This window comes from Herpailurus yagouaroundi, unplaced genomic scaffold (assembly GCF_014898765.1).
Source record: "Herpailurus yagouaroundi ecotype Mexico unplaced genomic scaffold, PumYag 569, whole genome shotgun sequence".
NCBI classification, from domain to species: Eukaryota; Metazoa; Chordata; class Mammalia; order Carnivora; family Felidae; genus Herpailurus; species Herpailurus yagouaroundi.
In genome coordinates, this window is record NW_024412786.1 from 739,244 (window position 1) to 761,038 (window position 21,795).

Here is a 21,795-nt window from a genome sequence, read left to right on the forward strand (position 1 = left end):
TCTTTCTTTCTTTCTTTCTTTCTTTCTTTCTTTCTTTCTTTCTTTCTATCTTTTAATGTTTATTTCCGAGAGAGAGAGCACGAGCGAGGGAGAGGCAGAGAGAGAGGGAAACACAGAATCGGAAGCAGGCTCCAGGCTCTGAGCTGTCAGCACAGAGCCCCACTTCGGGCTTGAACCCACAAGCCGTGAGATCATGACCTGAGCCGAAGTCGCACACTTCACCGACTGAGCCACCCGGGTGCCCCTATACCCTTGCTTTTTAAAATGGCTTTTTAGGGGCACCTGGGTGGCTGAGTCGGTTAAGCCTTGGACTCTTGACTTTGGCTCAGGTCATGATCTCCCCGTTGGTGAGATTGAGCCCTGCTTGGGGGCTGACTCTGCCTAACCTGCTTGGGATTCTCTCTCTCCCTCTCTCTCTGGCCCTCCCCCTCCCCCCTCTTAATAAACTTTTTAAAATACATAAGTAAAATAAGCCTCTAAAAAACAACTTTTTAAAATCCTTTCTTTGCATCCCTAATACATTGTTTGGTTTGGCATACTTGAAGCCTCATAAAAATGGTCAGCTGTGTTAACAAGCTTCTTTTTCTGCAACTTGCTTCTTTCAAAGCTGTTTCTACAATACATACCTATTACCGTGCAGATCTGTAATTCATTTTCCCTGCGGAAAAACATTCCATTCTGTGAATACACCACAGTTTACTGACCCAGTGATAACACCACTTGGTCCTTTTTTCTCATTTGGAATTCGAAACTATGGAAAAGAGCCCAAACTATGCCCTGGTGTGCACACGCAAGAGATTCTACAGAACGTAGCACCTGGGAAGGTATGCACATATTCAACTTTACAACAGAATACTAAAACGTGTTCCCCACTGAGTGTACCAATGTCACTTCTACCAGTGTGTGTAAGAATTCTTGTGGGTTTACATCTTCACCAACACTTAGTGCTGTCATACTTACTTTTTCCAGGTGAGTGGATGTAAAATAGTATTTTACGAAGGAGTTTTACTAGAAGTTGTGTTTTGGGGGGGTGGGGGTGCCTGAGTGGCTCAGACAGTTAAGTATCTGACTTCGGCTCAGGTCATGATCTCATGGCTCGTGAGTTCAAGCCCCGCATCAGGCTCTCCGCTGTCAGCACAGAGCCTGCTTCAGATCCTCTGTCTCCCTCTCTGTGCCCCTCCCCTGCTCGCACGCTCTCTCTCTCAAAAAAAAAAAAAAAAAATTAAATATTTAAAAATTAATTTCAAAAAAAGAGAGGTTTGGGGCACCTGGGTGGGTTTAGTCGGTTAAGCATCCAGCTTCGGCTCAGGTCATGATCTCGTGGTCCATGAGTTCGAGCCCCTTGTCGTGCTCTGTGCTGACAGCTCAGAGCCTGGAGCCTGCTTCCGATCCTGTGTCTCCCTCTCCCTCTCTGCCCCTTCCCCGCTCATGCTCTGTCTCTCTCTGTCTCTCAAAAATAAATGATAAAAAAAATTTTTTTTAAATAAAAAAAGGAGAGGCTTGATTCTATTCCTATAAAAAATACCTTTTTTTTAAACTAGAAGTTTTAATTTACATTTCACTGATCACTAAGATTGAAACCTTTATATATAGGTATAACCATTTAGATTTCTGCTCTTAAAAAGTGCCTGTTTGTGTCTTTTGCCCAGTTTTTTTTGGAGTTGACTTCTTATTAATATGTAGAAGCCGTTTTTGTGTCTTTGATGCTCCTCTTTGTGAGTTGTATTTGTTTTTTTTTTTCATATTTTCTTCCAGTTAATGGCCTATCTTTCCACTTTCTTTCTGAAGTCTCCTGATAAGGAGATATTATTAACTTTAATGAAGTAGACTGTATCAGTCCTTTCTTTTGTGGTTAGTACTCTGGGTCTTTCCAGGAAGTCCTTCCTCGCCCTGAGGTCTGAAAACTATTCTATATTTTCTTGTGAAAGTTGCAAAATTTTGTCCTTTTCACTTAATCTGTCTGGAACTGATTTTCCCCATGTGAATAATCCCCATATGATTTACCTCAGCCTGACTTACTGATAGTTGCTTCTTCCCCCAGTAATGAGCAAAACCACCTCTGTCACACCTCAGGCTTTGGTGAATGAGCAAGAACATTGTTGACTGTATTCTATTCCACTGGTCGATGTGTCTCTCTTTGTGCTACTATCAAGGGATTTTAACCATTATATCTTTATGATAAATCTTAAATTAAAAAAGAATTTTATTTAATGTCTATTTTTTGAGAGACAGCGTGCATGGGGGAGGGGCAGAGAGAGAGGGAGACAGAATCTGAAGCAGGCTCCAGGGTCCGAGCCATCAGCACAGAGCCCGACGCGGGGCTCGAGCCCACAAGTCATGAGATCGTGACCTGAGCTGAAGTCGGACGCTCAACGGACTGAGCCACCCAGGCGCCCCTATGATAAATCTAGATACGTGGTTATCTTGAGATCCTTCCCTCCCCCCCTTATCCTTCCATAGAAGCTTCTTGACTCTTCTTGGGCTTTCGCTCTTCCATAAATATTAGCTTGTTAAATTGCTCAAAATACTCTGTCGACATCTTGACTGAAATTACATTGACTGGGTGGCTCAGTCAGTTAGACGTCCGAGTTCGGCTCAGGTCATGATCTCACAGTTTGTGAGTTCGAGCCCCATGTCGGGCTCTGTGCTGACATGTCAGAGCCTAGAGCCTGTTCCGGATTCTGTCTCCCTTTCTCTCTGCCCGCCCCTGCTCACACTCTGTCTCTCTCAAAAATAAACATAAAAAAAAAAAAAAAAGAAAGAAAAAAGAAAGAAATCACATTGAGTCAATAAATCAGCTTGGCGATTTTGACATCTTTACAAAATTGAGTTTTCCCGACGATTACATATGATCTCTATCTGTTAGGTCTCCGTTAACCTCTTTCGATGAAGTTTCATATTGTTCTTTGTAGGGGGTGCCTGAGTGGCTCTGTCAGGAAAGTATTCGACTCTTGATTTCTGCTCAGGTCATGATCTCATGGTTCATGAGTTTCATCTGTGCTGTCAGCGTGGGAGTCTCCATCTCTCTCTCTCTCTCTCTCTCTCTCTCTCTCTAAATGAAGAAACAAACTTTATATTACTCTTCATAAAGATTTGATCTTAGGTATATTACATGTTTCTCTCTATTCATTTGGAAGTTTACACTCTACTCTTTTATTTATTGCCCTTGAAATTTTAACATGCATGCTCAAAGTCTAAAAGTAATATCTTAAGCACCCTTCTGAAACAATGCAAGGGTGGAGGGGCAAGAACTGGACTGGACAGCTGGGAGAGGAAGGACTCCTACTTCTAGAAGGGTCCAGGGGCGCCTGGGTGGCTCAGTCGGTTGGGCGTCTGACTTCGTTCGGCTCAGGTCATGATCTTGCAGTCCATGAGTTCAAACCCTGCATCGGGTTCTGTGCTGATGGCTCAGACCCTGGAGCCTGCTTCAGATTCCGTCTCCCTCTCTCTCTGCCCCTCCTCTGCTTGCACTCTGTCTCTCTCTCAAAAATAAAATAAAAACATTAAAAAAAAAATTTAGAAGGGTCCCAAGGGAGACCCGGGTGCCTCTCTGAAGAGGTCCTCAGAGATGACAGAGTATTGGAGTAAAGGAACTTTGCCTGCAGTCTGTCTACTGAGACCATACAAGCAGAGGCCTCAGCACTAGGACTGAAATGGCACAGAGCTGGGGACAGTCCACGGACCACCCCCGGCTTCCCGGGGCCTGTCAACTCTGACCTTCCTCCTTGCCCCCACATGCGGTGATGTCTACACTCTGCTCCCAGGCCCTCAGGCCATGCACCTCACCCCAGGTGAATTAGGACACGCGATCAAATCTGTACACTGAGCTGTGGTTTTTGGTTTGGTTGATTTTCTTGGTCAGGTGTTTTCTTTATTTATTTTAGGGCTTTGCTTGCTTTTGTTACTTTTTATTATGGAAACGTGCACATAAAAATAAAAGTCAGAGGAAACCGAATAATGGATCTCCACTAACCTTTCACCCAGCCTCTCCAGCTTACAGTGCATGGCCAGTCTTGCTTCATCTATACCCCCCCCCACCCCTGCCAACTTCCTCTCAACAACCAGATTTTTCTGGAGCCCATGCCAGATGCCGTATCATTTCATCTGTAAGTATTTCAGTACATATGTCTAAAACATAAGGAATCTTTTAAAAATGAAGATGACCACGGCACCGTTAGCACATTTAAAGACATGTTAGCAGTTCTATAATGTCATCAAATAGCCAAAGTCTCCCTCTCCCTGATTTTGCTTATATGTTTTTTTACGTGGTTTTTGTTTGAGTCCAAAGCCACGTGGATCCATAAATTACAACCAGGGGATGCGCCTCTTAATTTCCTTTTGTGAAAGTGGGAGTCAGCAGCTACCCTCTGCCATCCAGCCATTGCCTGTTTTTGTATGGCCTCAGAGCTAAAACTGGCTTTATATACTGTTGAATCGTTTATAGGGATGTCTGGTTGGCTCAGTCGATTTCCGTCCGACTTTGGCTCAGGTCATGATCTCATGGATCATGGGTTCGAGCCCCACATGGGGCTCTGTGCTGACAGCTCAGAGTCTGGAGCCTGCTTTGGATTCTGTGTGTGTCTCTCTCTCTGTCCCTGCCCCACTTGTGTGTGCTCTGTCTCTCTCTGTCTGTCAAAAATAAGTAGACATTAAAAAAAATTTTTTTAAACACAAAAATATCATTTATAGATTTTTGTAAAGTTTATTTATTTATTTTGAGAGAGAGAGACAGGGAGAGAGAGAATCCCCAGCAGGCTCTGCACTGTCAGCACAGAGCCTGACGTGGGGCTCGATCCCATGAACCAAGAGATCATGACCTGAGCTGAAATCAAGAGTCAGATACTTAACCGACTGAGCCACCCAGGTGCCCTTATTGTTAAACCACTTGGAAAATAAGAGTATTTGTGTCATGCGAGAATGATATGAAATCCAACTTTCAGCATCCATGTTTGATTTAAACATCACCTTTAAATCCCCTTTATTTCACCTTTAAAAACCCTTTATTTTCAGACCGTGTTTGGCAACTCTCGCACGACAAGGGCAGGGATGTGTAGTTGCTGTGGCATCTGAGACTTTATGGCCTTCAAAGTGTAAATATTTACTCGCTGGCCCTTTACAGAAAACGTTTGCCAACCTCCAATCTTACCGGCTTCTCCTCCACCTCTTTTCTTCCTTGAAACTTTCTCATTGAAGTAACGGGGATGCTGGTGTGGGCACCCTACATGCTAAAATTGGAACAATACTGAGATGATGACCATGGCTTCTGTGCCAGGATGACACACACATTTGTGAAGCGTTCCATATTTAGAGGGGGAAAAAAAAACCAAACCCCAGAGAACCAGAGTTATTTGTCTTGTACAATACAATCATTCATGCCCTATATTCCTAGACACTGGTAACTAAGTATAGAGACTCAATCAAATTCAGCTTCGGTGACTTTTTCTTCCAGAGGATTCCACTAGCGTCCATGTGTTCTTCCATCAGGAAGTAAATATGTCTGCTTCTGTATCTTTCTGTGATGTCACCAACCGTTGACGACCAGTGCTAAACTATTTTGAGTTCCAGTAGCCAAAAGTGACTGGTGAGCGACAGGAACTGTCTGGGGTATGATGAGGTCTGCAACCCCGCGGGAAAGAGGGAGTCAACATACGTGGTCCAGAGCCATGGTTGGGAATAAAAATCAAGCTACATCAAGTTTTTAGGTTGAGATTCTGCAACAAACTTATGTTCCATGGGGGAGGGAAGAAGGGTCGTAGGCTATACGTCAAAGAAATGAGAAGTGTCGTGTTAGCCTACGGAGGTTACCGGTGATGCTTGTTCTTTCCCTCCGTTTTACAGTATTTCTGTCCAGATGGTTTGATCTCTTTGGGAGAAAAAGAAGTAGGCTCTGTCCTATTGGCTCTCCCCTCCAAGGGTGTGTTGTCTCTCCAATTAGACTGGAAGCTCCCTGAGAGCCAGAGTGATTGCTGCTCCCTTTAACAGCCACCGCACCTGGTCATGCAAAATGGCTGCGACCATGAAAACGCACGGGGCAAAAGAGAATCAGAATAAATGGCAACGGTTTTCTCCAGAGTGTATTAACATGCTTCCAGACAACAGCATCTTTATTCCTTCAATAAATGCTGATCGAACATTGATAGAGGCCCTGCCCAGGCTCTATCCAGGCCAATTCTTGCACCCCCCACGTCCTCCAAACTGGTCTCCACTGGAACCAGCCAGCTCACACACCCCCCCACCCCAGATTACCCACAGCTTCCCTGTTTTTCCATTAATGCACCAGACTCTTCCCAATCCATTGGTTCAAGAGGCTGGAGTCTTCTGTCTGTTTGTGCGTTTGTTTTCCAGCTCCTTTTCCTCATCTTCCTTATCCAGCCACCTGTCTCATTCTGTGGATTCTTCCTCCCAGATTTCTGCTCATTATCCCCCCATTCCGTTCCAGGATGGGTCCACGCTGGTCCCGAGAGAAACAGGATCCATGAGAGTGTCCAGTGACCTAGAAAGGGAATCAGATAGAAGAAAGGGCTAAGATGTAGAGCAAAATAGGTTCATCTGGGCACTGGTCCCTCCCTAGGCCCAGAGTTACACCCATTCAGCGGCAGGGATTGGGAAAGAGGCTGCTGGATCAGAGAACAGGGGAGAGTGAGGAACCCTGAGGTCCCTGACCGTGGATTAAGTTTCCCAGGCTACGAATTGGTTATTCATAGATAATTAGGTAAACTTGCCTCGGTTACAATCCGCAGCCAGTTAGAAGAAAATGTACCTAGTGTCTGCTTGGGCCAGGACTGCTGGGGAAGCGACAGAGAAGGAGGTGGCTGCTGGACAGGAGCCATAAACCACAGCTTGTTACAGTCATTCATTCTTTAAATACATTTTGAGCACTCGCTCGGTGCCGGGCATTGCTTGGTACTGAGGGTGTAAGAATAAATTTGCCCTCATGGAACGTATAGTCAGGAAGGAGGGAGAGGGAGAGACAAACATTAAACAATTCTTCAATATAGAATGATGAGTACGGTAAGTGCTCTGAGGGAAAAGTCCAGGGGTAGGGAGCTGGGGTGGGGGTGGGGGGCCGCCAGCCTGGGGCAGGGGAGGCCCCTCTGGGTTCAATGTCAGGGTCAGCAGCAGCCCTTTCCCCTCCCCCACAAGTTCCCCTCACTCTGGCTCAGGAAGAGGGATTTTCCCTCTCCCACCCCTGGACAGACCAACGGGGTCTCATATTCAGTCTTGGGGGTCCAGGGTGACACCGGTTATAGGAATTCCAGGCTGAATTGTGCTCCGCTCCCAAAAATCATTATGTTGAAGTCTTAACCCCGGTAACTGTAGAATGAGACTATATTTGGACAAAAGGCCTTTAAAAGGGTCATTAGGGTAAAATGAGTTCCTATGAGTAGCATCCAAGATGACTGGACCACTTACAAGAAGAGATTACGTCACAAACACACAGATCAAGGAGCGACCCCTCTGCAAGCCAAGGAGAAGGGTCTCAGGAAAAAAAAAATCCTTTCCGACACCTTGATCTTGGGCCTCTAGCCTCCAGAACTGTGAGAAAATAAACATCTGTTGTGCAAGCAGGCACAACAGGCCGACTTGTGCATTCAGACACCCTCCTTCTGCATTCGGACGAGGACGGGGGACTGAGGCTGGGTTGGGGAGTGGGGGAGGACACATTTGCCCCTGGCCCAAAGGTCTGCGCAGGCTGGGAGGCTGGGATGGGCCCCCCGCCCCTGCCCCACAGGATTCTCCACCTCGGCTTCTCCTCCACAGGGGGGAGGGGGGAGGGTGACCCTCTGATCGAATTTCCCAAGGCAAAGTGCCTTTAGCAGCCCAGCTCCTCCTACCTCCTACCCGGCAAGATCTGAACAAGGCTCTTGGCTCTGCACCCCAAGCCCCGCCAGTTAAGCCCTAAGACAGTGAGTGCCTCTCATGCATCAACGTCACCTGGAGAGTATGTGCAAATGCAGATTCCTGCGCCCTAGCCCTGCCCCCAGAGTCTTCTCCAGTAGGCCTGGGGTGGGGCCTGAAAGTTTGCATTTCTACCAAGCCTGCTAACAAGCCACACTGCTGCCGCCCTTGAGAGGCTCTGACCGAGATGCCTTTCCCCAGAGGCGCCCCTGCACTTGCCCCTCGATTAGAGCAGCGGCTGACTCCTCCCTCCGCTAAGGCGCCCCGGAGCCTCGGCCCAGCCTGGTCCCGCAGAGAATTCCCTGCTGCCGGCGTGGTCGGATCCTGGGACCTCCCAACTCAAGATTAAGTTGAGAGATTGTGCTGCCTTGTAGAGGGAAGGCTTTATGGGAATTTGAACCAGAACTGGAGCGACTCTAGTCCAAAGATTCCTGGGGGATCTTGATAAAGATCCTACCCCCCCCCCCCCCCACACACACACGCGCCCCCCAGACACAGACTTCCCGTGGAAACACTCTTCTGGAGTCGCTCAATATACAGATGAGCAAAGGGTGTCACAGAGAGGGCAAGTGACTTGTCCTAGGGCACACAGCACATTGCAGCAGCGGCTGGGTGAGAACCCAGGCTCCCTTCAGCACCCTCTGCACCTCGCTGCTTTCTCTGAGCTTCAAGGGGTGCCCCTCTCTTTCTGCCCCTTTCTCCCCATCCCCTGCCTCCTTTCTGGTGACCGCAGCTGGGCCCTGGCATTTTTAGCCGAAGCCGAAATGGAGCCTCAAGGGACTGTAATCTTGCAAAAGGGAGAAAAGTGGAGGAAGGGGCAGGGAAACGAGTGGAGGAGATGAAAACCTCATGGCAGGAAGGGAGTAGGGAATGGGAAGCCACGGAATGGTGGCCAAGAGGCGGGGGCGGGGCTTCTCCGGGGACCTGCCCCCGTGCACCATCACCCCTGCCTTTGACTGGGGAGAGCTCCCATGGGAGCCCCAGAAACCACAAACCCTCCGAGGCCTTAGAAGAGCCTGCCTCTGCCCTCCCTCTGCGACAGCTCTGTGCTCCAGACCCGGGTGTACACGGTGGGGGGCGGGGAGCTGGTTGGCCAGCTGCTTGGTTAGTTCAAGCTTCCTGCTCCTGGACTCGGATTTCTGCTGCCAGCCCCAAGCCAGCCAGCCGGTGGGACTGGAGCTGGGGTGTGGACCAGGGGTAGACCGCTGCCCGGACCTGCCCTCCCAGGCCAGCTCCAGGAGGCACTGGGGCCCGGCTGGGCCAGGTGAGGCTAACGGCTGGAAGAGCTGTCCTGGCACCAAGGATCCTGCCGGGGGGCAGGCGAGTCAGTGGGGGCAGGGCTCCTGGAATCCGGATCAGCAGGTCGAGCTGGAGGCCCTCCACCCCCATGTCACCCGGAGAAAAACCGGACCCACTTCCCGACAACTTCGTCCTGCAGCCACCAGTTTTCCACCCGGTGAGCAGCCACTGTGGTCTGGAATCTCCAGGTTTCGGGGCTCCCCCCCACCCCAGCGGGGCCCAGACTCCCCGGCGGTGGGTGGAGAGGCCTTTAATCTTGGGCCCTTCTCCCCCTGCACCTGCCCACGGACTCTGGAAGGCCCTCCTGAGCTTAGCAAAGTAGCTGACCAGCTAATTCCCATTTGGGTGGGAACGATCGTTGAGCTCACAGGGTCCTCACATTTTAAAAGCAGTAGAGCCTGCCGGGAGTCAGTGCTGGGCTCCTGCTGCAAGACACGGGGCTGGGAGGCTCTGGGCTCCGGGGTAGTACCCCTGGGGGGAGCCACTGAGTACCTAGGGTACTCTCCTCTCCAGCCTGGCAGAGAGTCAGGTTATCCAACTCAGGGATGGCCGTGGGGGTCCCCTCACTTCCTCCTCTTGCTCAGTGCCCTCACAGATTTTCTATTTTTTGTTTTCCTTTTAAATGTTTGCTTATTTTGAGGTGGGGAGGGGCAGAGACCGAGGGAGAGAGAGAATCCCAAGCAGGCTCCATGCTGTTAGCACGGAACCCAACACAGGGCTCGATCTCACAAACCGTGAGATGGTGACGCAAGTGGAAACCAAGAGTGGGGCACTTAACCAGCTGAGCCACCCAGGCGCCCCCATGCAGATTTTCTGAAGTCTGGCCCTGCTTTACGGAAGGCTGACCGCCCAGCACACTCCGCCCTCCCCTCACTGAGCACTAATTATCACTTTCTCTTTACTTGGCCCTCTCCCCCCAGGAGAGCTGCATCAGGTCCCTAGTTATAGGCCAGGCCCAGAGCCTGGGAAGTGGGAGGGACTGAGGTGCTGAGCCCGGTCAGCTGTGGGCCCTCTGGAGCCTGTGGGGCTCCAGCATCTCCCCAGTTGCCTGAGTAATGGGGTGCAGCCGCTGCCCAGGTCACGACCACTCCTCTCTTTGCACGCTGTCAGCTCCTGCCTGGAGGGCAGCACTGTTGGGGCTCAACTCCTTCTAGATGGTTCGGGCTTCTAAAGGCTCCTGGGAGCTGGAGAACACACGTATGCCCACGCGTAGCTGCTACATGTTCACATTCGTTCTGCAGACACCTATTCAGAGCCCATGCTGTGCCCCGCCAGGCGCTGAGCACAGAAGGGGAAGACAGGGCTTCAGTTTTGAGCGGCCTGGGCCTCCCAGGCCCCTGGTCTCCCTTTAAGCCAGCCAACCACCAAGCCAGCCATGCGAGTGAAGCAGGGCCAGCAGGGAAGGGAAGGGAAAGCAGGGAAGGGAAGGGAAAACTCGGGCGCCATAGTGGACAATGCTTGGAGAAGGTGTCGGAGAACCTTGAAAGTCAAGTTGGATTTCACAGCGTGGAGGGAGAGCACAGGAAGCAGCCCCGAAAAGGTAGGGACCGGTAAACGTGTGTGGTATGTTTTAGAAATTCCACACAACTTCTGTGTGGGGAAAGGTGAGCCTTGGGAAGGAAGGCTGGGCCACCATTGGGTATCTCTCCAGGCGTCTATAACAAGGTCCCAACTTGTCCATCCCTCTGCCCGCCCAACCACCCCCATTTTCTGGGCTCTGGCCAGTAAACGGTCCTCGAGAAACCTCAATATCAGGCTTCTAGAGGCCACGATGGCATCCAATGGACAAGGCCATTGTCCATTGCCAATACCAAGCCAATACCAAGCTTCTAGAGGCCAAGATGGCATCCAATGGACAAGGCATCCAGATGGCAAGCCTCGCTTGGGCTTGTGCCCAAGGAGCTGGGGAGAGGGGCAGGGCTGGTGCTCCGAGGGGGCGATGGAACTGAACTCGGCCTCCCCAGGGCAACGTGGCTTTGACATGTGAAGGTCCAGGAAAGGGGAGAAGGTGGAAGAGAACAGACCTTTCAGAGAAAACTGATTTTTCCCCACGAGGGCGGTTTCTGTTTGGGGCTGGAGAGTCGAGTCGTCTCGTTCCTCTTCTCCCCCCCCCCCCCACCTGGTCCTAGTAAAGCCCTCTCTCCAACCCCGTGCGGATAGGTCTCTCCCCCTTGTTCAGGTGGTTCCTTACGTGACGACAATTTTCGGTGGCCTGCGTGCAGGCAAGATGGTCACGCTCCAGGGAGTGGTCCCTCTCGACGCACGCAGGTAAGGGCGTGCTCCGTGGGGAGCTGGCCTTCGGGGTCCCTGGGGGTCTCTGACCAGGGGTGCCCACCAGGTTCCAGGTAGACTTCCAGTGCGGCTGCAGCGTGCATCCCCGGCCGGACATCGCCATCCACTTCAACCCTCGCTTCCACACCACCAAGCCCCACGTCATCTGCAACACCCTGTACCTCGAGCGCTGGCAGGCCGAGGCCCGGTGGCCCCGCCTGGGCCTGCAGAGAGGAGCCAGCTTCCTCATCCTCTTTCTCTTCGGAAATGAGGAAATGAAGGTGAGGGGGGAGGGGGTGGGCCTCGGGGCCTAGAACCTGCTAAACAGGCGATGCCCTTCCGATCCTCCTCCTTCCTTCAGCTGGATGCCCCGGGTCACTGCGTTGAGGGGCACTGCCGGGAGGGCTTGAGAACCAAGAGGCCCAAGCGGCCGCCGAGCCCAGTTCCAAGCTGCCCCTGGGCCCACATGGCCTGGTACACGGGGCAGCAAGAAGGCCCTGTCGTGCCTGACCCTCAGGGGGCGCTACCGCCACGGTCATAGCAAGTACCTGGAGAGAGCCTGCGCTGTGCAGGACTCTGCTCCAGCCCTTCAGTATCAACTCACTGAATCCTCACCGCGTCTCTGATGAGGTGGGTCCCCACCAGGGAGGGGAGCGGAGCAGGGGCAGAGCGGGCAGGGGGCAGGGAGAGAGAGCTCCACCTCGAGGCTTTCACCGCTGATGTGAACTCCTGCCGGAAAGATGCCAGGACCTTGACCTCCCCGGGGGGAAAGGGGAGCTGGGGGGAGCCAGCAGTGGACGGAGGGCCCTGGGGTGTAGGGGTCACGCGGCCTCCTGGACCTCTACTTCCTCACCTGTGGATGGGGCTGCTGGGGCCGCTAGGGCAAATGAGGAACAGCGTGGGGAAAGTGCTGTGTCCCAGGCAGAGGGACACAGAGGGACAGTGAGAGGTGCATTGGTTCCAAGGCCAGGTCTGCCGTCCGCCAGCTGTGCAACCTCGGGAAGGTCGCATAAGCTCCCCAAACCCTTGGGCACCTCGTCTGTAAATCGTGCCTGTCTCTTAGAGCTGATGTCAAGTTAAATGAGGGACATTCCAGGTGAGGGTGCCCACCGTGGCCTGGCACGTATCAATTCAGCGTGCATCCAGGGCTGCTGCGCTGTCTGTCCGTCCCTCCAGGTGAGCGTGAACGGACAGCACTTTCTCCGCTACCGCTACCGGCTCCCGCTGTCCCGTGTGGACACCCTGGGCATATTTGGTGACATCTTGGTGGAGGCCGTTGGGTTCCTGAACATCAGCGTGAGTTCCCTTGGGGCCAACGTACGTCCAAGTGGATGCGTAGACAGGCCCAGGTGCCCCTGCTGCCCCAGACAGGCCCTGTCACACCAGTTAGAACCAAGGTGGAAGGGGGCCATCAAGGTGTGGGATGCGAGCGGGATGAGAAGGGGACCACAGAAGGGGACCCGAGAGCAATGGCCAGGAAATGAATCACTCGGACACTTGGCACCATGGGGCCCAAACGGCAGCTAGCTATGCCATTCGCACCCGAGGAGCTTGTTAAAAATGCAGATTCCGAGGGGCACCTGGGCGGTTCGGTCGGTTAAACGTCCGACGCCGGCTCAGGTCACGATCTCGCAGTTTGTGAGTTCGAGCCCCGGGTCGGGCTCTGAGCTCACAGCTCGGAGCCCGGAGCCCGCTTCCCGTTCTGTGTCTCCCTCTCTCGCTGCCCCTCCCCTGCCCGCGCTCCGTCCTTCTCTCTAAAAACATAAGTAAACATTAACAAAATAAATTAAAATCCCGTGTGTTGCTTTTTCTCTTTCCTGACAGCCATTTGCAGAGGGCGGCATTGAGTATCCGGTCGGATATGTGAGTCTCTGGGGAGCAAGGTCGGCCCTTGTGGTTCCAGCCACACTCGCTGAGCCACCGAGCTCCCTCCTCCCCCCTGGCCTGACCTGGTTGATAAGAGCCAGCTGCCCCTTCTGTCCCTGCACGGTTGCCATGGATACCGCTGGCCCCACTCCAATCCCAAGCCGGCCTGGCCTTTCCTCTCCCAGCCCAAGCTGGGGTGGCTTGGGAAGATGGGTGGGGTAGGCTGGCTGCCCAGTATGGCCATCAGAAGATCCCTCTGGGGGGCGGCGGGGGGGGGGGGGGTGCTTTCTGTTCCCAACCCCGGGAGGAAGCTGGGGTTGGCCTGCAGGACAGAAGGGGAGATGAGGCCCAAGGCCACACAATAAGTGAATGACAGACCCTCTCTCCGGTTCCTCCCCATTTTCCCAGAACTGATGTGTGAATCCAAGAGGGCCCTCCCTGGGGCTCCGATCATTCACCTGCATTGTCTTTAGAGAGATAAACCCCAAATGCCCTCAATTCTTAATAACAATATTAAGAGGCTCTCTCCCACCGAGCAAACACCACGTGATCTCCATGCCCCCTCTCTTCCCTTGACAGCCCTTCCTGCTGAAGAGCCCCAGCCTGGTGAGTGACCTCCCGCCTGGGTCTGGTGGAGGTGTCGTCCTGGGAGGGCACCCCCCCCCCCCCCGGTGGGAAATGGCCTCAGCACCAAAGTCTCCCCTTCCTTTATAGAAGAAACCTGTGGGCTGCGGGTGGGCCAGGCTGTTTCCCGCTGAAGCTCCCGCTTCTTGTCTTTTCTCCATTGATTCTGCACACAATTATTTGATATTCTTCGGTGCCAGGCCCGGTGCCAGGCTCTAGGATAGAGGGACTAGCCAGTCTCAGCCCTCCAATGGATCGCAGGCTGGTGGGGGAGACAGAGCAGTGAACAGGCCATCACAATTCAGGGTGCAGCGCTGGGGGACATACCTGGTGCTCGGACCCCGGGAGAGGGGGGTGGCCACAGAGCTCTACCCTGAAGGGCCAGGGAGAGTCGAGCGCAGGAGACCACGCATGCAATAGGTGTTTAATAAATGAGCAAAGCTGAGTCTTCTCCCGGCTGCAGGCCTGACGTCAGACTTCCCCCCCCCCAGGGCTCCACGGCCCCTGGGGGGGCGCCAGCCCTCCCCAAGCCCCTCTATGTGTCCCTTCTCACTTATCTCCGTCCCCCTACAGGAGGTGCCCTGCTCTCGGGCCCTTCCCAAGGGTCTCTGGCCGGGACAGGTGATCGTACTGCGGGGGCTGGTCTTGCCAGAGCCAAAGGAGTAAGTATGCAGATGGGAGGGAGAGAGAAGCAGCTCTGAGCCACGCACGAGCTTTGCAAGAATTTCCTCTTTCGTCTCCAACACTACCGCTCAATCGCTGAGTCTGTGGTTGGGACAGGTGCTCAGGCTGCCTCCATGGCCCCGACAGCCCCAGTGCTGGGAGTATCTTCCCCGCCGGTACATCTGGGCGGGTCAACCAGCCTCTTGTCGTCGCAGGTCCCAGCTGGGATTTCGGGAAAGGTCCTTTAAAGGCTCAGGCTGAGACCCAGAGGGCAAACTCCACCTCCCAGGGCGCCCCAGAGAGGAGGCATTGGGAGCTTGGAGCGACACACGAACCACACGGGCGCTGCCTGACCTCTCCCACAGGGGGCGCTCCTGCTCCATTCCCTAAACCCAGGGCTCCAAGCCAGACTAGTCTTTTCTTCCTTTCTCCCCTCCTTTCCTCCTTTCTTGTCTCCTTTCCTTCTTGCTGGAATCACGCTGGATTTCATGACTTTTCCGGGCCAGATCCCCCGGGTTTGACTTCTGCTGAGGACACTTCCTCCCTGTGCACCCTCAAGGCAGTTTCTTTTCCCTTCTGGGCTTCACTTTCCTTGTCTGTAAAAAGTGGTCATAATACTGCCAGCTTCAGGGGTGGGTGCAGGCTTAGAATTGTGCCAAGCACATAGTAAGGGCTCCACGAATGTGGTAGGGGCACAATTGTCTCCGCGGAGGGCAGGAGAGGAAGGAGCGTGCCCCGTATTCTCCCTTTCTGTTTTGGTTTTGGGTTTTTTTATTTTTTTATTTTTTTTAATTTTTTTCAACGTTTATTTATTTTTGGGACAGAGAGAGACAGAGCATGAACGGGGGAGGGGCAGAGGGAGAGGGTGACACAGAATCGGAAACAGGCTCCAGGCTCTGAGCCATCAGCCCAGAGCCCGACGCGGGGCTCGAACTCCCGGACCGCGAGATCGTGACCTGGCTGAAGTCGGACGCTTAACCGACTGCGCCACCCAGGCGCCCCTTGGTTTTGGTTTTTAAAGCACTGACCTCACTAGACTGTTGCCCTGCACGCTCTTGATCAGGCCTGCGAGCTCTGGGACAGGCTGGCAACACAGCCCTGGAGGGCACCGACCTCCACAGCCTGGCACAACTGGGTTGGAAGCCTGGTTTTGCCTCCTATAAACCATGTGCTCTTGGGGAAGTCACTACACCTCTCTGAGGCTGGAGTCCCGAGTTTCCCCATCAGAAGTAAAAGAAAGATCGTCTCCGTCATAAAGGGAAAATGAAAGAGTTCCCAGCGATGGGAGGAACACCCTCCCCAACAAAACTTGGAGACATGACACCAGCTTTACATCCTAGCTCAAAGTCGAATGGTCATTTATATATATTTTTTTTGAGATTTAATGATCTATGTTAATTTTTTATCTTTTTTGAATCCAGATATATATTTTTTTCAGGAGTAGAATTTAGTGATTCATCACTTACATCTCCCTTACATATAACACCCAGAGATCATCCCAACCAGGGCCCTCCCTAATGCCCCTCACCCCCTCGCCCCCTTAGCCCATCCCCCTACCCAACGCCCCACCAGCAACCCTCAGTTTATTCTGTATTTAGGAGTCTCTTGTGGTTTGTCTCCCTCTCTGGTTTTATATTATTTTTGCTTCGCTTCCCTTACGTTCATCTGTTTTGTATCTTAGATTCCACATATGAATGAAGTCATATGATATTTGCCTTTCTCTGACTGACTTATTTCACTTCGCATAATGCACTTTAGTTCTATCCACGTCGTTGCGAATGGCAAGATTTCATTCTTTTTCATTGTCGAGTAATATTCCATTGAATATATATACCACATCTTCTTTATCCATTCATCAGTTGATGGACACTTGGGCACGTCCCATGCTTCGGCTATTGTTGATAGTGCTGCTATAAACATTGGGGTGCATGTTCCCCGTCGAAACAGCACACCTGTATCCTTTGGATAAATGCCTAGCAATGCAATTGGTGGATCGTAGAGTAGTTCTATTTTTAACTTTTTGAGGAACCTCCATATTGTTTTGCAGAGTGGCTGCACCAGTTTGCATTCCCACCAGCAGTGCAAAAGAGATCCTCTGTCTCCGCCTCCTCGCCAACATCTGTCGTTGCCTGAGCTGTTAACGTTAGCCACTCCGACAGGTGTGAGGTGGTATCTCATTGTGGTTTTGATTTGTGTTTCCCTGATGATGCGTGATGTGGAGCATTTTTTCATGTCGGTTGGCCATCTGGATGTCTTCTTTGGAGAAGTGTCTATTCGTGTCTTTGGCCCCTTTCTTCACTAGATCATTTGGTTTTGGGGTGTTGAGTTTGAGAAGTTCTTTATAGATTTTGGATACTAACCCTTTATCTGCATGTCATTTGCAAATATCTTCTCCCGTTCTGTTGGTTGCCTTTTAGTTTTGTTGACTATTTCCTTTGCTGCGCAGAAGCTTTTTATCTTGATGTGGTCCCAATAGTTCATTTTTGCTTTTGTTTCCCTTGCCTCTGGAGACATGTCAAGAAGTTTCTGCAGCCGAGGTCAAAGAAGTTGTTGCCTGTTTTCTTGTCTAGGATTTTTGATGGCTTCCTGTCTTATGTTTAGGTCTTTCATCCATTTTGAGTTTATTTTTGTGTCTGGTGTAAGAAAGGGGTCCAGGTTCATTTCTCTGCTTGTCGCTGTCCAGTTCTCCCAACACCATTTGCTGAAGAGACTGTCTTTTTTCCACTGGATATTCTTTCCTGCTTCGTCAAAGATTAGTTGGCCATACTTTTGTGGGTCCATTTCTGGGTTCTCTATTCTGTTCCGTGGGTCTGAGTGTTTTTGTGCCAGTGCCATACTGTCTTGATGATTACAGCTTTGTAATACAGCTTGAAGTCCGGGATTGTGATGCCTCCAGCTTTGGTTTTCTTTTTCAGGATTGCTTTGGCTATTTGGGGTCTTTTCTGGTTCCATCCAAATTTTAGGATTGTTTGTTCTAGCTCTGTGATGAATGCTCGTGCTATTTTGGTAGGAATTGCATTGCATATGTAGATTGCTTTGGGTAGTATCGGTATTTTAACAATATTTGTTCTTTCAATCCATAAGCATGGAATGTTTTTCCATTTCTTCGTATCGTCTTCAATTTCTTTCACAAGCTTTCTATAGTTCTATAGTTTTCAGTTTTACAGATTTTCCACCGCTTTGGTTGGGTTTATTCCTGGGTGTTTTCTGGTTTTTACTATAATCGTGAATGGGATCGATTCCTTGATTTCTCTTTCTGCCGCTTCATTATTGGTGTAGAGAAATGCAACCAATGAAGAGTCAAATGGTTATTATTAGTGACACGGCAAGTCATTTAACTGCTCTTTCTCAAGGACATCGAATTCACATGCCCTCAGAGGCCTGACAGGTCACAGAAATAGCGACGCGCTGGGCTGGGAAGGCAAAGTGGAAAGAACATTTCCATAGACCCGCTCATGCCAGATCTTCTGATCATTTTAAAAGAGAAGCTGGACGCCACTTTTGTACAAACCTTCTCAGCTTTTGACCACAGTAGAAGTCGAAGAACACGATGGAACAGCCTGGACATTTCTCCAGGCCACTTCAGCCGTGGGCCGCCCACATCAAGACGTAGCACGGTGCCTGGCATTTAGCAAGCCTGCAACAAATGTTGGCTGTCACTGTTGTTTTCTGGAAGCGACCGTGGCTTGAATTGGACAGAGAGAGTAGGAGTTAGAGGGCATGGAACTCGCCTGCATTAAACATCGTCCTTTCCTCTCCAGCCCTCCCCCCCCCCCCCCACAATCACTGAGGCTGTGGGGGTGTGGCTACAGCTGCTAAGAGGTTCCACAGAACATCTCTAGGTGTCTGTGGGGGCGGAGCCTGTTGCCCGCCTGGGGCTGTGCTGGATAGGGCCAAGCTGGGGTGGGAACGCTGAATTCTTAGGCCAATGGGAAGGCAAAGACTTTTCCGGGGAAGCACGGGGGCAAGGGTTTGGGGCTGGAGGCAGGGTCCCTGCCTTCCAAGCTTCTTCCCAGTGTCGAGCCCTTGCCGGCCCCCACCCAAGGCTGGAAATGTACGGGGCGTCCTCCTGGCCCAGGTCCAGCAGGATCCCTTTTCCACACGTTGCCCTCCCACGGGCATCCTGGCCTCCCCACTGTCAACCGCCTCCTGCTAAGGGGTCAGTCACCAGCAGCTTCGGGGGTTTTGTTTCAAAGGCGGCTTTGGAAGCTCCCAAGACATGAAACAGAATCTGGCTGCCCTGTGAGGGGTAGACGCCAGGCAGCAGGAAGCCCCCCAGATCTGGCGTCCTACATTGTTCGCATCGCAGCGCAAAGCCCCACAGCTCTTACTAGTACCAGAGTCAGTCTCGGAACTTCTTGTCCCCGTCGGTTATATGGGCCGATGAGCCTCCAGGCACAGGATTTCTGAGAGGACTCCGGAGAAGCTAACAGTAGGCGGTAAGACACTTCCTGTGTGCCAGGTACTTACTAGAGCTCCCGTCCGTCATCTCCTTTGTTCCTATCAGTGGCCCTATGAGATAGGTATTGTATTACATAGCAGTATGTTTAATTTTATTTTTATTATTATTTTTTTAATGCTTATTTATTTTTGAGAGAGAGAGACAGAACGGGAGTAGGGGAGGGGCAGAGAGACAGAGGGAGACCCAGAATCCGAAGCAGGCTCCAGGCTCTGTCAGCACGGTGCCCGACGGACACGGGGCTCGAACCCACGGACTGTGAGGTCATGACCTGAGCTGAAGTCAGACACTCAACCGACTGAGCCCCCCGGGCGCCCCCATAGTAGTATTTTCTAAACACTAGATGTGATTCGCGTGCTTATTACGTGCCAGGTCCCGTTCTCACACTTTACCTATGTTAACTCAGTTCTCACAACTCATGAGGCAGGTACGGTACTCTTCTCCCCACTTTACAGATGAGGAGACTGAGGCACAGAGACAGTGCCTTGCCCAAGCTCGCAGGACTAGAAAGTACCAGAGCAGAGCTGAAGCCGGGTGGCCTGGCTCTAACCCCTATAGCTATTTTCAAAACACTTAAGGCAACACCTGCCGTATGGTAAATACTGGTAAATACTGGCGACTACTAATACAACGATCCCCATCTTGCCGAAGGGGAAATGAGGCTCCGACAAGGTCACGTGCTCCCCCGTGGTCCCCGGCCCCGTGGCTGCAGCTGTGCTCAGGTGTCCCCACCCCTCCGAGCCGCCGAACCTTCCAGCTGCTCTCCCACATCCGCCCCTCCCCTCAGGATCCGGCAGCCACAGCTCAGGGGCGGCCCCTTCTCCGACCCCCTCTTGCAGCCTCACGCTGAGCCTGCGGGACGAGGCGGCTCACGTTCCTGTGACGCTCAGGGCTTCCTTCGCAGACAGAACTCTGGCCTGGATCGCGCCCTGGGGGTGCAAGAAGCTGATCTCGGCCCCCTTCCTGTTCTACCCCCGGCGATTTTTTGAGGTCAGTCGGAGCCGAGCGGCCTCATCCCGTCTGGCGGGAGTCGAAAGCTGCAATCCCGTGGGGAGCCAGGGGTGCGTCCTGGGGAGGGGTGGAGGATGCGGGGCTGGGGCCAGAGCCTGCCAGAGAAAACATCTGTGCCACGGCTCTCAACCCCCTACTCCCCAGACGCGGATTTAATTAATCGGGGCTGCCCCTGGCATTAGTGTTATTTTTTTTTTTTTAGATGAAATTTATTGTCAAACTGGTTTCCATACGACCCCCAGTGCTCATCGCGACAGGCGCCCTCCTCCATGCCCATCACCCTCATTGGTGTTATTTTTTTTTAATTTTTTTTTTAACGTTTATTTATTTTTGAGACACAGAATGAACAGGGGAGGGGCAGAGAGAGAGGGAGACACAGAATCCGAAACAGGCTCCAGGCTCTGAGCGGTCAGCACAGAGCCCAACACGGGGCTCAAACTCACGGACCGTGAGATCATGACCTGAGCCGAAGTCGGACGCTTAACCGACCCAGCCACCCAGGCGCCCCTCATTGGTGTTACTGAAAAAAAGAAAAAGCCCCCCTAATGACTCCAAAGTGCAGCCAGGGTTGAGCCCACTGCTCGAGGGCACGCAGCCGGCACAGAGGGTGAAACTGAGGCCCAGGGCTGAGACGATCCTTGTGGAAAGGTCACAGTGATCTGGTGACAAGCGGGGCACCCAGTCCTGCCCTTTCCCACCACCGGGCGCCCTACGGTTCCCGTCTTTGTGACCTCTGAGCGGCGGAGGGCTTGCTGGGTGGGGCATCGGGCAGGCAGTGCACCGCCTGTCTGTCTGTCTGTCCGTCTGGGAGCCTGCAGGGCCCTCCTGTCCTTTTCCAGGTGCTGCTCCTGTGCCAGGAGGGAGGGCTGAAGCTGGCACTCAACGGGCAGGGCCTGGGGGCCACCGGCGTGCACCGGCAGGTCCTGGAGCAGCTGCGGGAGCTCCGGATCAGTGGCAGCGTCCAGCTCCACTGTGTCCACTGCTGAGGAGTGAGCCAGGGGCCCCCGCCAGGGAAGAGAAGGACCCGCCCACGCCTGGCACCCCTTGAAGCGGCTCCGCTCTCCTCCCTTCGATACGCTGTGCGCCTGTCACCCCCCTGCTTTCGGAGGCCCCAGCCTGGGATTGGCACCCCCTGCGCGCACTCGCATCTCATCCACAAGCACTCGGTCCCGGGGCCACGCTGTGTGCAAGGAAGGCTAAAAATGACTCTCCAGCGGGATGGCCGTGTGCCCGGCCACGGTGCTACTGCTGTGATTCCTGGTATATCTGGGGCGTTCCTGGTATGTCTGTTTATACCATCTGGTTCTGTGGCCTCCACTTCCGGTGCTATTTTTCCTTGTATTTTCAGCTTGCCTGCTTGCTGTCGGGTTGATGAAATCTTTATCACCCTCCCTACCTTTCTTGTCTTCTACTGGGTTGGAAGTTATAACTGCATTTACACTTCTAGTGGTTTTCCTTACTTTTTCTTTGTCTTTTTCTTTACTGTTTATTTATTTATTTTGAGAGGCAGAGAGAGAGAGAGAGAGAGAGAAAGCAAGTGGGGGAGGGGCAGAGAGAGAGAGAGAGAGAGAGAATCCCAGGCAGGCCTCCACACTGTATCAGGACAGAGCCCGACACGGAGCTCGAACTCACAAACCGTGAGATCATGACCTCACCTGAAATCAAGAGCCAGATGCTCAGCCGACTGAGCCACGCAGGTGCCC

At 52.4% G+C, this 21,795-nt stretch overlaps 1 protein-coding gene and 1 non-coding gene across 10 annotated transcripts; both read left to right on the forward strand.

Annotated features, from left to right (window-relative positions):
- Window positions 1-5,197: 5,197 nt before the first annotated feature.
- Window positions 5,198-5,308, forward strand: LOC121024001 (U6 spliceosomal RNA). The gene has a single exon (XR_005787569.1). It is a non-coding gene; the product is annotated as a U6 spliceosomal RNA (small nuclear RNA).
- Window positions 5,309-8,910: 3,602 nt separating this feature from the next.
- On the forward strand, window positions 8,911-21,551 carry LGALS12 (galectin 12). 9 transcript variants are annotated; one of them, XM_040465714.1, is made up of 10 exons: window positions 9,014-9,163; window positions 10,440-10,738; window positions 11,421-11,466; window positions 11,537-11,750; window positions 12,646-12,765; window positions 13,294-13,332; window positions 13,915-13,941; window positions 14,533-14,621; window positions 19,921-20,071; window positions 20,932-21,551. In XM_040465714.1, exons 3-10 carry the CDS (start codon window positions 11,426-11,428, stop codon window positions 21,076-21,078), a joined length of 828 nt encoding a protein of 275 aa, XP_040321648.1. In that variant the 5' UTR covers window positions 9,014-9,163; window positions 10,440-10,738; window positions 11,421-11,425; the 3' UTR covers window positions 21,079-21,551. The 9 variants fall into 9 exon arrangements, with proteins under 9 accessions (XP_040321641.1, XP_040321642.1, XP_040321648.1 ...); XM_040465712.1 differs by having other exon boundaries at window positions 9,104-9,355; window positions 10,474-10,738; XM_040465709.1 differs by lacking the exon at window positions 9,014-9,163 and adding an exon at window positions 9,172-9,355 and having other exon boundaries at window positions 10,552-10,738.
- The last annotated feature ends 244 nt before the right edge of the window (window positions 21,552-21,795 follow it).